Genomic DNA, 14,788 nt, shown 5'->3' with positions numbered 1-14,788 from the left:
GGATTATCATTCTTTGAGGAGTATGCCCTAAACTACAATCCATAATGTACATTAGACTAGATTAAATTTTTTTCTCTGAATGGCTGCAACATTTTCAGTCATATTCCTATGTAATCACATTCTTTTGTTGGATTCTATAAATTACATGGTCAATCTATTGCTGCATCAACCATACATAGTATTTAATTTTAACTGGCACACATCTTTGAGTACTCATGTGCTAATACAGTGTTTGATTTTTATGTACTGTTAACCAAATAATATATGATTCTTTTTGGGCAGACTGCATTCCAGTGTCATCAACATTATTCATAACCATTTTCCTATTTAAGAACAGTCCAAATTATGTGTACGAAATATGAGTCTTTGATGACTTCAGTTTTCAGGCGGTGCATAGCAAAACAACTTAGATAAGGTATATGATGCTTAAGAAATAGAATAATTCTTTTTTTAATGTTGATGACACTGGATGTGATGAGTTCAGTATAGTTTTTAATTGTATTATTTTTACTTTCAGCTTGGTTTTTCATGGCAGTAGTACTATTCTTTCCTGACAGTATCCTACACTATTTTATCTTTAAACAATTCCTTCTTGTACTGAGATGTAGATCAAATAATCGGAAGGCGATGCTGAAGGTTGATTTTCAGTGAATTGGTCTATTTCTTAATTACTCAGCTGTTCAGGTTTGCCTTGGTGATTATCAGATTTCATAACTGTGAAATTTGCTTTGGTGTTGCTTTGTCCACTGGTTAACGAACTGCTTACAGATTAATTTGAGGTTACCATGGTTACAATGCTTTTTTTTTGCTGATGGTTGCTAATTATTTATATTTAACAGGAGGCACCAACAAGTGGTTGCATTTTCTCCCAATCTCTTTACACAAATTATTTCTCAGAATGGTAATTTCTGATACAAGATTTCTAACATTGGTTCAAGTTCCTGCACGCCCCATACAGTTCTGATAGGTTTTTGTTGCAAAGTTTATGATTTGTCTTGGTATATCATACCCTATATCACATTATGATGTTTCTGCAAATGATGTGGCAGTCATTTCTGTGATGGTTGTGTAATATTTTTCAAGATTGTTTGGCTGGACTAATGGTCTATAAGTGAACACTTGGTTTCATAGCCTTTCATTGTACCACTTGCTTGTGTCCTTTTAACTTTGGTCACCATAATCTTGTGCATATGTATATCTACTTCATGTGGCAAATCATATCTTCTGATTATCTGTTGTGCGTCTTTAAGGTTGTGTTCATGGATCTAGTAAACAATGTACAAAGCAAAACTCCGTTCGGGGAGTTGCCCAACGCCACCACAAATACATATCGAAAACTACTATGTGGTATTTAATTATCGCAAACACATTCTTGAATTAACTAAAATGATATCTCATGATTAATCACTATTATTACCTTGTTAAATGCTCTGAACTATAATGTTGTGCTGCCCGTAGCTGCGCAAGGGCACAAACCTAGTAGTAAATAAACTCATACAACGCTAAACGATTGGGAGATTAAGGGTCCGTTTGGTTGGGGAGCCAACTTAAATGGAATGGTTCCATTCCATTTTCTGATAATGGAGCCGCTCTGTTCTACGTTTGGTAAGGAGAATAGAACCGTTCCATTTTTTGTTTGGTTGGAGAGTGCGCTAGAATAGAATCATTCCATTCTGTGTTTGGTTGGAGAGCCAGTCGACTGTGGTTACCTCCTCCTTTCTCGAGGTGAGTTTACCCCTATATTTCCAATTGTTTAGCGCACAAGTACGTGCACACAAAGCCGACGGCGGGGGGCGGCGCTGGGTGGCCGCGCGGGGGGCCGGCGGCCGCGGGGCGGCTCGCGGGGGCCCAGCCGGCAGGGAGCAGTGCGCGTGGGGCCAGCGCGCGGTGGCCGCGCGGGGGGCCGGCGGCGCGGGGAGCGGGCCGCGCAGGGGCCGGCGGCGGGGGGCAGGCCGCGCGGGGGAAGAGAGGGAGCGGTGCCCTTATCTCACGCGCGTGGGAGAGAAAAAAGGAGCGCTCGCATCAGGTCGGATTGGGAAAGCGGGATGGTCCCGCATATCATGCGAATATTCGCATCTTTTGGCTCCTGGAGCCATTACCTTCCATCTCGATTGCAACCAAACGCCCAGGAAAAAGGAGCGAGCGGTTCCATTCCGATTCGTTCTCCAACCAAACACATCCTAAGGAAAAGGGTAAAACATAAAGAATACAATACTGTCTAATGGCATATGTACAATACACGCTGAAATGTCCACAGCCAACCATTCTGATCAAAATTCGATGCACAAAACCATCAGAATTGATGCTCCATGTAGTGCAAAAGAGGGGTCGAGAGCACCCTCAAGATTAGTCAATGACATATAGAACATCTAGAGACAAGAATTAATGCTTTTTATCTGCCAAGCAGATGGCGAGCTCGAGTGTTTGCTCCCTTAAACCTGAAGTTTAGCTCGTCATAATCCTTTTCTGCATCTCCCATTGCCTTTGTTTGCCTAAATCCAACAAATATAAAAAGAGAATGTCAAACTCATATCCGAGGTTGAAGCAACAATACTCAAACATTATTACAGAAATACCATGACAGAATAATTTCACATTGGAATCTACAGATTAGAGAAACGACATTCCTTGTCATGGTATTAAGATAACCAAGACAACTGAAAGTGTGGCAGAACATAGTCACATGCTGGCTATACATCTAACCATGTAATTTGCTACAAAGTGACTATCTTTAACTATTTCTAAAGCACGGAATAACGTTTCCACCAAAAAGTTTAGTTGGGTCCAACAATATCACCGACGGGTGGACGCGAAGCGTATATAATAAAAATTGAACAATAGCACTATAATAACCTAAAGAGAGTCGAATACAATGAGAACATGAAAACACAATAAAATCTGTATCGAAGGAAACCCATCGTAGAAAAAGAATATCAGCACGACTCGTACGGGACCATAGCAACGTACTGGCATATTCAAGTAAAACATAAAGTGTAAGCATGAATTAACGTGTCCACAAAAAAATATGAAAAAAATAGAGAAATGTGATGTTACTTCTCAATCTCAGAGCCCATGTCAACGGCCATCCCTTTCAGCTCAGTCAGTATGTCACTTAGATCAGACAGAGCCTCATCCTGCTTTGCCTTCTCCATCTACAAAGAAACAATCAGATCATTATGAAACACCCATGTATATCAGACACATCAAAATTTCATCACAAGAAGGAGCAGCATAAGATCCACACGTGGCTACAATACCTCAACTTTCTCAAGTGCTGATGTCGGTTCAGAACGAAATTCGCGCGCATTCGATCGAGGCAGATGATCGACCAGCCCTAATTTCTGCCTTTGCTCCAAATGACTGCCCCTTCTTATGAAGGAGTCATCTGCATCCAAATTGATACATCCTTTTAGTCACACGACAAGCACCATAGCCAATACCACGCAGTACAAGTTTCTCTTGTCATCTTGCAGTCTAGTTTAAGGTGGCAATGGAAATTACCTCTACTTAGCATAGGGCCCCTGATTGTGCCGTTTTTCTTTGGCTTCCACTTCTTGGAAAATAGGCCCCCAAGATCACCCAATAGCTTCTCACTCTGAAAAATGCGTGCAAAACAAAAAGCATTTATTCAGCCCTGTCCCTGACATATTAACGATGTGCAAACAAGCACCATGACTTGCAAGTTGCAGTTGCAGTTACAAACTTACAACCCAAAGTAGAAGCCATGTTACCATTACACTTTCAGGTTTTAAAACCCCCCTCCCCTCAAACAACTAGTAAAGTTATTAGCCGGAAACCCTATAGAGTTCAGGATTTCTGGAACTGTCTATATTCTGGTTTGCAATTAGGAGTGCTGTGATAATCCCCTACATCAGCAGAATAAGGCTATTTAGTACAAGAATTTATTCATCCTGGTAAGTAATGTGTAAATGGAGCACCATAAACTTGTAAGCAATGTTAGTGCTTGCAGGTTCCGATTCCCCTCTGCAAATTAGTCAGTTATCACTGGTGACATGGAATTCCCTACTTGGTGCTCAGAATTTCTGAAACTGTCTGCAATTTCTTTTTTGATAATTTTTTTGGGATAATTGTCTGCAAATCAATCAGAAGAAATTTCTGTAGTCGCGGTTACCCTGGAGAGGTCCTGGTCGATGTCGACGGCCATCATGTGCGTGCGGTGGATCTGCTGCCCCTGTTGGTGGACGGTGACGAGGGTCTTGGACGCGGTATCCCTCATCTCCTCGGCTATCCTGACGCATTCCTGAGCCCGGCGCGTGGTCTCCTCGGACTTGTACACTGCGTAGCCCTCCAGCTCCTGAACTGACTGGCTCTCCAGGCCGCCAGCGTCGCGGAAGTCGTTTCGGTAGTGGCTGTTCCTCGGCGCCTCCGAGGAGGAGAAGAGCCCGCCCCTTTCTTGGCCGCCGGCGCCGGCGCCGAAGAGGGAGTTCCGCTGTTCGGTCGGGGGCGGCACGGAGGAGGCCCGCGCCGGCCGCTGCTGCTTGTTATCGCCGTCGTCAGAGTCGGAATCGAAAGGATTGGTGGCCTTCTTCTTGGATGCGAAGAAGGATCGCTTCCCGCTCATGGTGACTGACGGGAAGGCAGTCACTTTTCGCGGAAACTGCCGTCCCTGCGGAGAATTTTGGGCACCGAATTTCACCGTCACACATAATTCAAGAACACCAACATCTAATAACGAATCGACTAACAAGAAACCCCTCCAGAAAAGAAACAACGGCGAAAAAAGCAACAAGGTTGAAATCAAGCACCTGGACGAAGTCAGGCAAGATCGGGGGATCCGCGGGTGGGGATCGGCCAAGAACTGGATCACACCAGGAAGAGGAAGGAGTTCGCGGCGCCGGAGGGCGGAGGTAATAGAACAGTGGAAGAACGCGAAGATAATATATCCACGTTGATGCAAGCGAGTAGAAAGGGACCAAGGAATGCAAGCGACTAGAAAGGGAGCAAGGAAAGCCGTAAAAGCAAGGACCCAGTCGTGCGACCGCGTGCGCGGGGGCATACGGCTCGGGCACACGCGGTTCTGGTTGGGAAAATTATTAATCGACGTGTTTATCGACGCGGTTACGGCTGGGTCAAGGATGTGGCCGGCAGGGGTGCGAGAGTGCGAGAGGAAAACTGATTGCTAGGGTCGCGTGAATTGGTTGGCGTGTTTTGCGGCTGTTCTTTGTTTTGAGAGAAGGAAGCAGCCGGGAAACTGCCAAACTTAAGACTTTTCTTTCCTTTGGTAGAAAAAAAAGGGTAATGCTTAGGCCCGGGCGACCGACGTGAGGTCGAATGATCGGACGCGGCCCGCAAGCATCACCACCCGTCCGCATCTGGAGTCTTCGCTGCCTATCCTGCTTTTCCTACGCCCTTATCCATTCGTTTTTACTCCGTCCCCCTCCTTCCATAGCGAGCACCGCGACAGCGCGTGGAGCTAGGTGGCCCCTCGCGACGGAGCCCCGTGAGATAGGCTAGGAGAAGCTCCAGCACGTGCGGCTCCGGTGGCGTCCGGTGAGCTCCAGCGACCGAGCCCTCATGCCGGGCGGTGCGACGAGAGAGGCGTGCAGCGGGCTCTTCTACTTTGGGGCCCTCTAAACCCGAGCTAACACGTTGCGGCACACCAACGATCTCCTCTCTCGCGCCAGGACACACAAACCAGGAACTGCTCGTCGGAGGAATGTTGAAGCAGCCAATTTGCTGAGCTCTGATGGTTACCAATGTTGAAAATTGGTTAGTGTGAATGTTACTGCAAGTGATTATAGATTTCGCAAAATTCTTAAATTCACAGTTTTTTTATTAATGTTGCGGATGCATCTTGGTTGTTGCAGTATTGTTCTTCTCAATGTTATATATCTTGTTTTCAAATGTTGCATCCCATATTTTTGGTGTTGCGCTATTATGTTTATGCTTTCTGGTGGCGCAACAGATGTGTTGTAAAAGTTGATTTTAGTTGTTGCCATGTGCATCCTTCTATGTTGCACAAGATGAATATTTTGTATCGTTTGATATCTATTCACTTCGACGACTTCGTTGCAAGTTTTCTCATGTTTCAAGTTGTTCAATGTTACGATCATTGTTGGCAAATGTTACAGTTTTATTTTTAGATAAATATATAGAGATTTGTGACATCAAAGAGGAACATTAATTTTGTATTAGGAGCGTGATTCTTCTGATTTTTATGCATGATTGATTAAGAAGTGGATGGATTTATCTGTAATATCGAGTTGAGTTCTCGGATCGGTGGGAGGAGGAGCATGTTGCATGAAACATGTTTTAATGGGAATTTTTTCTATCTAGATTATGACGCTCCGTACTCTCTGACGGTGATTATAGCATCCAATACTAGTGCCCGGCGTCGGATGTCCGGGCACCAGCAACGCCAAAAAAAAACTGAAAGGGGTAGGTATGCCCTCGCACTTCTAGTAAGGATTTCTTCCTATTTTGCTTTCGGAAGATGGCTAACCATTTCTAGTTTATCAATGTTGAAAGTTAAGCTATTCTCAAGTTGCACAGAAGAGATGTATATATACTAGGGTTTAGGGTTTTGCTTGGAACTTGCTTGAGTTTTTTCTCACTTTTATCCAAATGTATATGTACATATTTTAGACAAACACTTGTAAAATTTGTTAAATAAAGCTCTATTTCTAATGTTAGCCGGTGTTGGTACTTTGTCCTTTACATTTTTATGCAGGATCCGACGAACGATTTTGGTACTTAACGATCATTAACAAAATCCCTGACATTTAATACGATATTTGCAGATTATTTTGCTTGTTCTCAAGTAAATGTTACAACTAAGGTAGAAGACCACTTCCTTTTAATACGATACCTGCATGGGCTTCACCTTTACTTGTGAATCTTAATGTGTCTACCATAATGGTTTCGGTAGTTCAAGAGTGGAACGGTATTGACTTAAGTCTTTTCACTTCTCCATTGTATAACTAGGTGGTCGATAGACTTTTAGAAAAACGAACCATATCTTTATTCTCCATAGGATGTCTAAGGTTGCTTAGTGTGTATCCTCACCAAGTTATTGCCTCTTATCATCCTACTTCTAAAGATAGCTTATGTGGAGCTCATGGTAGGAGATTTGGAAGCATGCATTTGTTTTACATATATTGCAAAATTAAAGCTTGGATCTATGAAGATGACACATCATACAAGCTGATCAAGATTGTACATATATGTGAAGGGTGGATGAACAAAATAAAAGACTCATTTGTATGAAACTATCTCTCTTTTATTTAGAGAATTTTGAGAACATAACTATCTCTTCTTTCTTTCTTTTTATCATGGCTCTTTAGAATGCATTTTTTCTAATAAGTATTTTTTTATTTTTAGATTGCTCATGTCTCTTTTGCAGGAACAATGGAGAGAGATCATCAAACACGGAGTTTTATTTTTTGAATGGATGGAATGGAATAGCTAACTTCCAGTGTAGAAGTTTGCATGTGTAATATACATTATCATGGTCAAGCAAGTATGAAAATTATCTCACTAGGGTGGCAACATTTCATAAAACTCAATGTAGAAACAAGGCACATATGTATATGGTTTCTTTCATGAAGGTCGACATATGGTTTTGGTAGGACAAATATAAGGAGTTTATAAAGCTACGGAGGGTTATCTTTTTGATATAAAATTTTCCAAACATATAAGCAAATAAAGTAAGCATTCTTTCATCAAATCATCTTTCACTTTTCAACAACTTAAACATTATGGTTTTCCAAAGATATGATTCACAAGTTTAGGCTTAGCAAAGAATAAAATATACGCAAGCAGATCAAGTTTGAAGTATATGATCAGAGAGTGCCATTGAGTTTAATTTTTAGTGATTGGTAATAAAAGTTTTCATTTAAACTCATGGACTAAAGAAATTGAGGGACAGAATACACAAACTGTCGTGATGGGGGAACGTGCAGTGCTGGTTCGGCCAAATGTTGGTATTTCTTAAGGTCATAAATAAATCCGCAAGTGCACGGATATACCATCATAATATTTTCCCCGTGAGTATTCCGGGTGTTGTATTTATATTTCCACAGGGAAGGTGACGGTTAAAGAATAACTAAGTCTATGATTAAACCTTGATTGAGTATCCAATGCACAAATAGGGGTAAGTATAATATGGATTGAGGTAGTGTGACATATAAGTTTTACTCAAGCTCAACAAGAAGATTTAGGCAGGGAGAAAGGTAGAAGAGAACTACCAGGGAATAATATGCTTCTAATCTAAACATACAAGCTTATATTGTACGAAAACATACACATACACATACACATACACATACGCATGATTAGGATCTAGCTCTAAGCTCCCATACACTACCGAGAGAGCCACACATGACTGGCAGAGGAGCCACCAGCTAACTCGGCTACTTTATGGACCTCATGATCTATCCGAACATGGAGGATTACGGAGGATGGATAGGGCTATCACTTACCGCCTACCTCTACAAACCGTGGGATAGGCCCGTATCCAGCAACACTTGACCAACTAAGGTCCTATGCTTGCATTGATAAGTGATACTCTGCACCCCACGCAGAGCCCGGTCCTTCGGATCGATAGACATTGCAATAGAGCAAACATACAAATACTAGAACCGATGTTTCTCGGTGTTGTACCGCCAAGCCCACCGAGGGATACCCCGAGGTGGTAGATTTGTAGGTAGGGTGTCGCCGAGATCAGGAACTCAAAGATGCTAGCAACATAAAATTAAACAGGTTCGGACTGCGAGTAGCGTAATACCCTATGTCTTCTATGGTTGTTTGTATTGCTTGGGATTTGTTATGATTTGGAGGGGGTCCCTACCCGCCCTTATATTCTCTGGGGGTAGGGTTACAGATATCCTAGTCTTTTATGAGCTTACGAGTCCTACTCTGGCCATACCGAGGTATGTGACGGAGGTAGACCCTAGTACCTCCCTGCCGAGTGGGGTTCGGTTCTCCAGGAGATGACTCTGCATAACAACCTGACGTACAGGCACTCGGCTGGTTGGTGGGAAGGGTCCTTAGGGATCATGGTCTGAGCTGAATCGGATAACCTTGATATTTGTATCTTAACTGACTCGTTTCCTTGTAAACAACCCGAGTAGACCTTAACTTATCTTGTAACCTACAACAGCTCGGCTATATAAGGGAGTAGATCATAGCTTATCTTGTAACCTACAACAGCTCGGCTATATAAGGGAGTAGATCATAGCTTATCTTGTAACCTACAACAGCTCAGCTATATAAGGGGGCCGTGGGAGTATGAAGGGATATAAGATGGGCTACGCTAACAATAAACAAAAATTTCCACCGCATAAACCAAGAAAATTGTTTTTATAGATCACGGAATCACCAATAGACGCGTGGGTGCGGAACTTTTGTAGCGTGTCGGGGTAGTGCAGTCGGTCGCTGGCAGTGCAATTGCAACACCTCCTCACATGCAGCTCGTCCTCGTGCAGCAGATGCAGCACCTCCAAGGTATCCACACATACAGGGAAGAAGCATTGCACTCCGGACTGCTAGGTCCGCGAGGGCAACCGTGGACGCAGGCGTGGGAACAGGCGGCTGCCAACAGGCATGGAATTAGGATTAGCCCCTCCATGCACCCCCACCCCTTCTTTTATAGGCGCCCATAATGGGCTTCCTAACCGAGGCCCATTAGTGCACCTAAGACCAGTCTAATTTGGATCATATCCTCATTAGGCTTCTAGCCCCTTAAGTGTGTGACCCTATGGGCTCAAGCGCGAATAGACATGGCCCGAGTACTCCTACTCGACCAATAGTTGATAGCGGCCTCTAGCAAGACGTGTCAACTCCTATGCACGCGCAAAGAGCATATCAGACGAGCCGTCACAATCTCATATATATCCTATTCCCTTTGCCTCACAATATTTGGTCTAGCTCCAAGCTAACCTCTCTTTCTCGATGCCGTGATCCGAAATTCTTGGTTAACACTTAACCCTTGCACGGCCATGCATTTCTTGATCCGATCACTCAAGGGGTCCAGAGATATCTCTATCAAGCAGAGAGGAGCAAATCCCATCTAGACTTACCATGTCTCACAGCATGCTTCTTGACAAACCCGAGAACCACCTTTATGACTATCCAGTTACAGAGTAGCATTTGATGGCTCCTAAGTAGGTCGGTTCACATCTTGAGTACATGCGACAATCTTAGGTCTAAGGACACAGCGTACACATTGTGTAATGAGAAATCACTATTTCTCGAGTTGGGTCGTTACAGCCTCATGTCCCGCTCCCGCATCTTTTCCTCTTGCTCGGACCAGTCATGCATCATGTCACGAAGTCCTGCAACAGTTTTTGGTCTATTCCGCCCAAAGTCTCTGTAGATGCCTGGGTTGGTGATGCCATTGTAGAAGCAGTTGATAATGTCCTCCTTCGAGATGTTCGCAATGGTGGCTCGCACATCGAAAAAATGGCGTGTGTATGACCGTAGGAGCTCATTACATTCCTGCTTACATTGAGCAAGGTCATGACGGGTACCTGCACAGGTGATCGCCCCCTAGAAGTTGTCGATGAAGACTTTCTTGAGCCGCTCCCAGGAGTCGATCGAGTTGTTGCTAAGGCTCTCCAGCCATGTGAGCGGCACAGGGTCCAAGGCCATCGGGAAGTAGACGACCTTAGTGATGTTGGAGCCTACGACTTCTATAGCTGTGGAGTAGCATCGTAGCTATTGCTGAGGAGCTTGTTTGCTATCGTACTTGGTGATACCAATCGGCTTGAAGCCCTCAGATACTTGTAGCTGCTGAACCGTGCTGTGAACGCCGGAAAGCGATCACTGCAGTCGGTACCTTTTTGTATCGGCTACTTCACACTCTCCGCGTCTGGAATCAATTATGGATCGCGCATCGCGCCCTTCATTGATTTTCTAGCGCAGGTCTTCTAAGGATTCCGATGATTGGGCTGTCGCGAGTTGCCTCCTAGAGGTGCCTGCTGCCTCCCGCCAGTGACCTGACTCCTGTGAGCGTTGTCGTTGTTATTACTCCGCTGAGGTCGAGGACGGCTGCCTGCCGTTCGACTGTTAGGCTGGCTGCGGCTTTCGCCCACGTGTTCTTCTCTGACGGCAGACGCCAGGTTTTATTGATCGAGCTAAATCCATACCCTCTGCGCGTAGCGAAGTGCCTGGCGCAGGTTTGGATCGTTGCTGCGCTCGAGTATGGCAGTTACCCTAGCGATGTTGGCCACGGGAGTTCTGAAGCCCCGCTCGCTCACGGCGGCGAATTCGGCGTCTAGCTCATGATGCATAGATCGCATGCGCTCGTTGACCCTCCTTCGCCGGACTGCACGGGCTCTGTTCCTAGCCCTTCGTGCCTCACGCTTAGTGTCATTTTCATCGCCGGCGTTGGCTGTGGTCTCGTCTTCAGATATCCTATCAAGTGCGTCAATGGGTGAGATGCCATCATCCTCGCCCTCCTCCGCCATCAGCACCTGGCGTGATATGAGCTCATCGGAGCTCGCTTCGACTAGCTCAGTCGACTCCTCCGCCACGGTAGCTAATGGCCTACCCTCCTGAAAAGGCAAGGGCTTGAGGTGTGCCACGAGTCGGTCTTCGTCTTCGAGTAGATCGGAGAGCTTCATGCCCTTCCAATGCATGAAACGGCCCTCTGGAGTGGAGGTGATCATCAAACCATTATCACCAAGGTGACCCGCAGCCCCCCGACGTGTGTTGGCTTCGGGCTTTCCGATTCGGAGTAAATAGTCCAAGTCCTTTTCCAATGCGGAGAGGGACTCGGAGTTGTTGGCCTCCTGATGTTCAGTGGCCGAATTGCGTAGACTGAGTCGTGATCGGTTACGCAAGTTCTCAGATTGGAGCGGGTCCGATCCGAGCGTGGTCATTGCAGCACGGGGTGGAATCGCGTTGAAAATGGGCTCCTCCTCGATCTTCCTAGCGGAGCCATGAGTTGACAAGTCATCGAGATTGTCGACGAACTCGTCGAGCTCGCTATGAAAACTCGCTATGAGAGTTTTTGGCTTCATGACGTCGATGGTGAACTGACGAAAATCGCCTGCGCCGTCTGCGATGTAGACCCACGAGCCAAAAATGAACGTCGTGCCCTGGGGGGGCACGGCACTGGTGAACTTGGACGATGCCATCGAGTTCGCCGGTGGATCTTTGATGTGCACCCCTACCTGGCGCGCCAGCTGTCGGTGTTTTACCGCCTACCCACCGAGGGGTATACCCGATGTGGTAAGTTTTAGGTAGGGTGACGCCGAGATCAGGAACTCGAAGGTGCAAGCAACATAAGGTTTAGACAGGTTCGGGCCGTGATGTGCGTAATACCCTACGTCCTGTATGGTGGTTTGTATTGCCTTGGGTGTTGATTGATATTCTTAGGGGGTCCCTGCCCGCCCTTATATATCCGGGAGGACAGGGTTACATGAATCCTAGTCCGACACTAGCCTAGGAACCGTACTCGAGTACAACTCGAGTAGCTTCCTTCTGTATCGGCTAGTCCTACTTCGTATGCAAGTAGAGTACAACATAGATAAGGTATGGACATGTCCTATTCTCTAATCCTGTATGAACTACGTTATGTACGCAGTCCCGTAGTCCCAGGTCTGACACACCTTGCAGTTTCTCTGCCAGTGACCCTTTTCATGACAGTGAAAGCATTCAATGTCAGCAGCTGGTCGAGTTTTAGCCTTAGGATCTGGGTTCGGCGTGGGGTTCTCAACCTTAGCCTTGCCCTTCTTCTTCCAAGAAGTACCCTTCTTTTTGAAGTTAGGTTTGTTCTGGACCGCCATCACATGGCCGCTGCCCGTGCTCTTCTTGATGTCACTTTTCTGCTATCTTGAGCATGCTGCATAGTTCATTCAAGCCCTTTTCAGCCCCGTGCATGTGATAGTTCGAGATGAAGTTCCATAACTCGGCGGTAAAGATGCAAGAATGAAATCAGTGGCGAACTCTTGGCTGAGTGGAAGCCCAGCTTCTCCAACCTCTGCGTGTAACCAACCATCTTGATCACATGCGGCCCCACTGCTGCGCCCTCTGCCAGCTTGCTCTCAACAAAGGCCTTGGACACATTGAACCTTTCAGCCCTGGCCTGTGTCTGGAACATGTCCTGAAGTGCCACGTTCATATCGTGCACCTCATGGTTTGTCTCAAATTGCATCTACAGCTCGGGTTCCTTGCAAGCGAGCATAAGGCAACTCACTTCAAGATTGTTGTCGCATGCTTTCTTGTAAGCATTCTTGACAGTAGCAGTTGCATCATCATCAGTCTCTTCTGGTAATTGGGTATCCAGAGCATCTTCCTTTTTCTCAGCTCTGAGAACAATTCTCAGGTTACGGATCCAATCCGTATAGTTAGTCCCATTCAACTTATCCTTCTTAAGGATTGAACACAAAGTAAAAGATGTGGTGGTACTAGGTGCCATTGATCTACAACAAAATAATAATGCAGAAAATACTAAGATAAACATATCCATGATAGAGTAAATCACATTAAACATTTAGCAGAATCTACTCCCACTAAAATCAATATCCCTCCATTGATACTTAGTGATTCAAGACCCACAACTATCAAGTCGACTAGTGAGCTTTAGCATCATCGCTAGAAGATAGGTAGATCGGTAAGCAACTCTTTGCTAATCATATCACATATAACTCTTGTTGTTGGGTGACATCTTTATGTCTCGGCTCCCAACCCTCATGCCCCAAGGTCCTTAACCATTAAGATGACTTTGTTTAAGTTTACCAACCCTCTATGCGTGTAAGTATCCGATACAAACTCATCAAGTCAAGGAAAACTAGTGGCACCCTAATTTCATAGACCCACCACTAATTGTACAAGACACGCGATGGAACAAGATTTAGTTGGGAGGCATTTAAACTTAAACATTGCGAGGGATCGATTGGTCTACTTCTACCGTATGCAGAAAACACATTATCGCAAGTAGATGTAAAACAATAAGAACGAAAAATACATTATTGTGAATCAGTATGGCCCATATTCACATGGTGATCTCCATCTCCATAGAATCTGTCCATCATAATGATCTCCATCTCCATGTTCCATGTGCACCATCCTTCAAGTGATGAATCCTCCAAGAACTATAACTACCGAATTCTAGTTACATAGTCAGATCGGATCACCATAGGTTGGCACGCAGGCCATTACACAAATTGGCAATACATTTGGCTCCTGCCGTATTGGATTACTCATGACACGCAGGTCATGAAACTTACATACATGCATCACATACACATAAGGGCCATACGGATGACACATGATCCTGCAAAACCAAGTTAGGCGTAACGACGTCTAAACTTTGAACGCCCGAAACTCCATGTTTCAAGCTATTTTTGGGAAATCTAATTTCAGTGAAAATGCCAAAGGCATTGAATTTCATGTGTAAAAATTTCTGTAGATGAATTTTCATATAAAATTTGCCTCAATCTGAGTTCGTTTGCAAAAGTTATGGCTGTTTTACCAAACAGCACGTTTATGCAACTTTCTCAACCCGATAACAGATCCAATCTGCCACGCCACGCATCATATGCATCTGGTGATTCATCCTAGGTTTCGATTTGACAAATCCCATTGATCTCCGCTAGCTTTGACTATATTTACGTGTATCACTTAACTCCGATGGTGGATACCCGACCAGTAGGAGTATGTCGTTACACGACCATCGTAGCGAGGACACGAAACAAGATTAGGGTTTCATCTATATCCACGCATATCTCCATATGCACACATCCAAATCTATAACGAAGCAGCTATGGCTCTGATACCACGGAAAGGATATAAGGTGGGCTACACTAGTGATAAACAAAAA

General features: G+C 44.9%; 1 protein-coding gene and 1 long non-coding RNA gene across 3 annotated transcripts; one reads left to right on the top strand and one right to left on the bottom strand.

Moving 5' to 3' along the window:
- Positions 1 to 2,181: 2,181 nt before the first annotated feature.
- On the bottom strand, positions 2,182 to 5,086 carry LOC112886372 (SNAP25 homologous protein SNAP33-like). The gene is made up of 6 exons (XM_025952268.1): positions 4,767 to 5,086; positions 4,133 to 4,627; positions 3,502 to 3,595; positions 3,258 to 3,385; positions 3,055 to 3,152; positions 2,182 to 2,492 (listed from the first exon to the last, which is right to left on the bottom strand). The coding sequence occupies exons 2-6, from the start codon at positions 4,580 to 4,582 to the stop codon at positions 2,393 to 2,395; spliced, it is 870 nt and encodes a 289-aa protein (XP_025808053.1). The 5' UTR covers positions 4,583 to 4,627; positions 4,767 to 5,086; the 3' UTR covers positions 2,182 to 2,392.
- A 242-nt stretch (positions 5,087 to 5,328) lies between these two features.
- LOC112886381 lies at positions 5,329 to 7,612 on the top strand. Of its 2 annotated transcripts, XR_003227382.1 has the most exons (3): positions 5,329 to 5,730; positions 6,298 to 6,399; positions 7,364 to 7,612. It is a non-coding gene; the product is annotated as an uncharacterized LOC112886381 (long non-coding RNA). The 2 variants fall into 2 exon arrangements; XR_003227379.1 differs by having other exon boundaries at positions 5,333 to 5,730; positions 6,298 to 7,612.
- Positions 7,613 to 14,788: the final 7,176 nt, after the last annotated feature.

This window comes from Panicum hallii, chromosome 1 (genome assembly GCF_002211085.1).
Source record: "Panicum hallii strain FIL2 chromosome 1, PHallii_v3.1, whole genome shotgun sequence".
Taxonomy (NCBI): Eukaryota; Viridiplantae; Streptophyta; class Magnoliopsida; order Poales; family Poaceae; genus Panicum; species Panicum hallii.
Note: the sequence above shows the minus strand (reverse complement) of the source record. Positions and strands in the feature narration are given on the sequence as shown.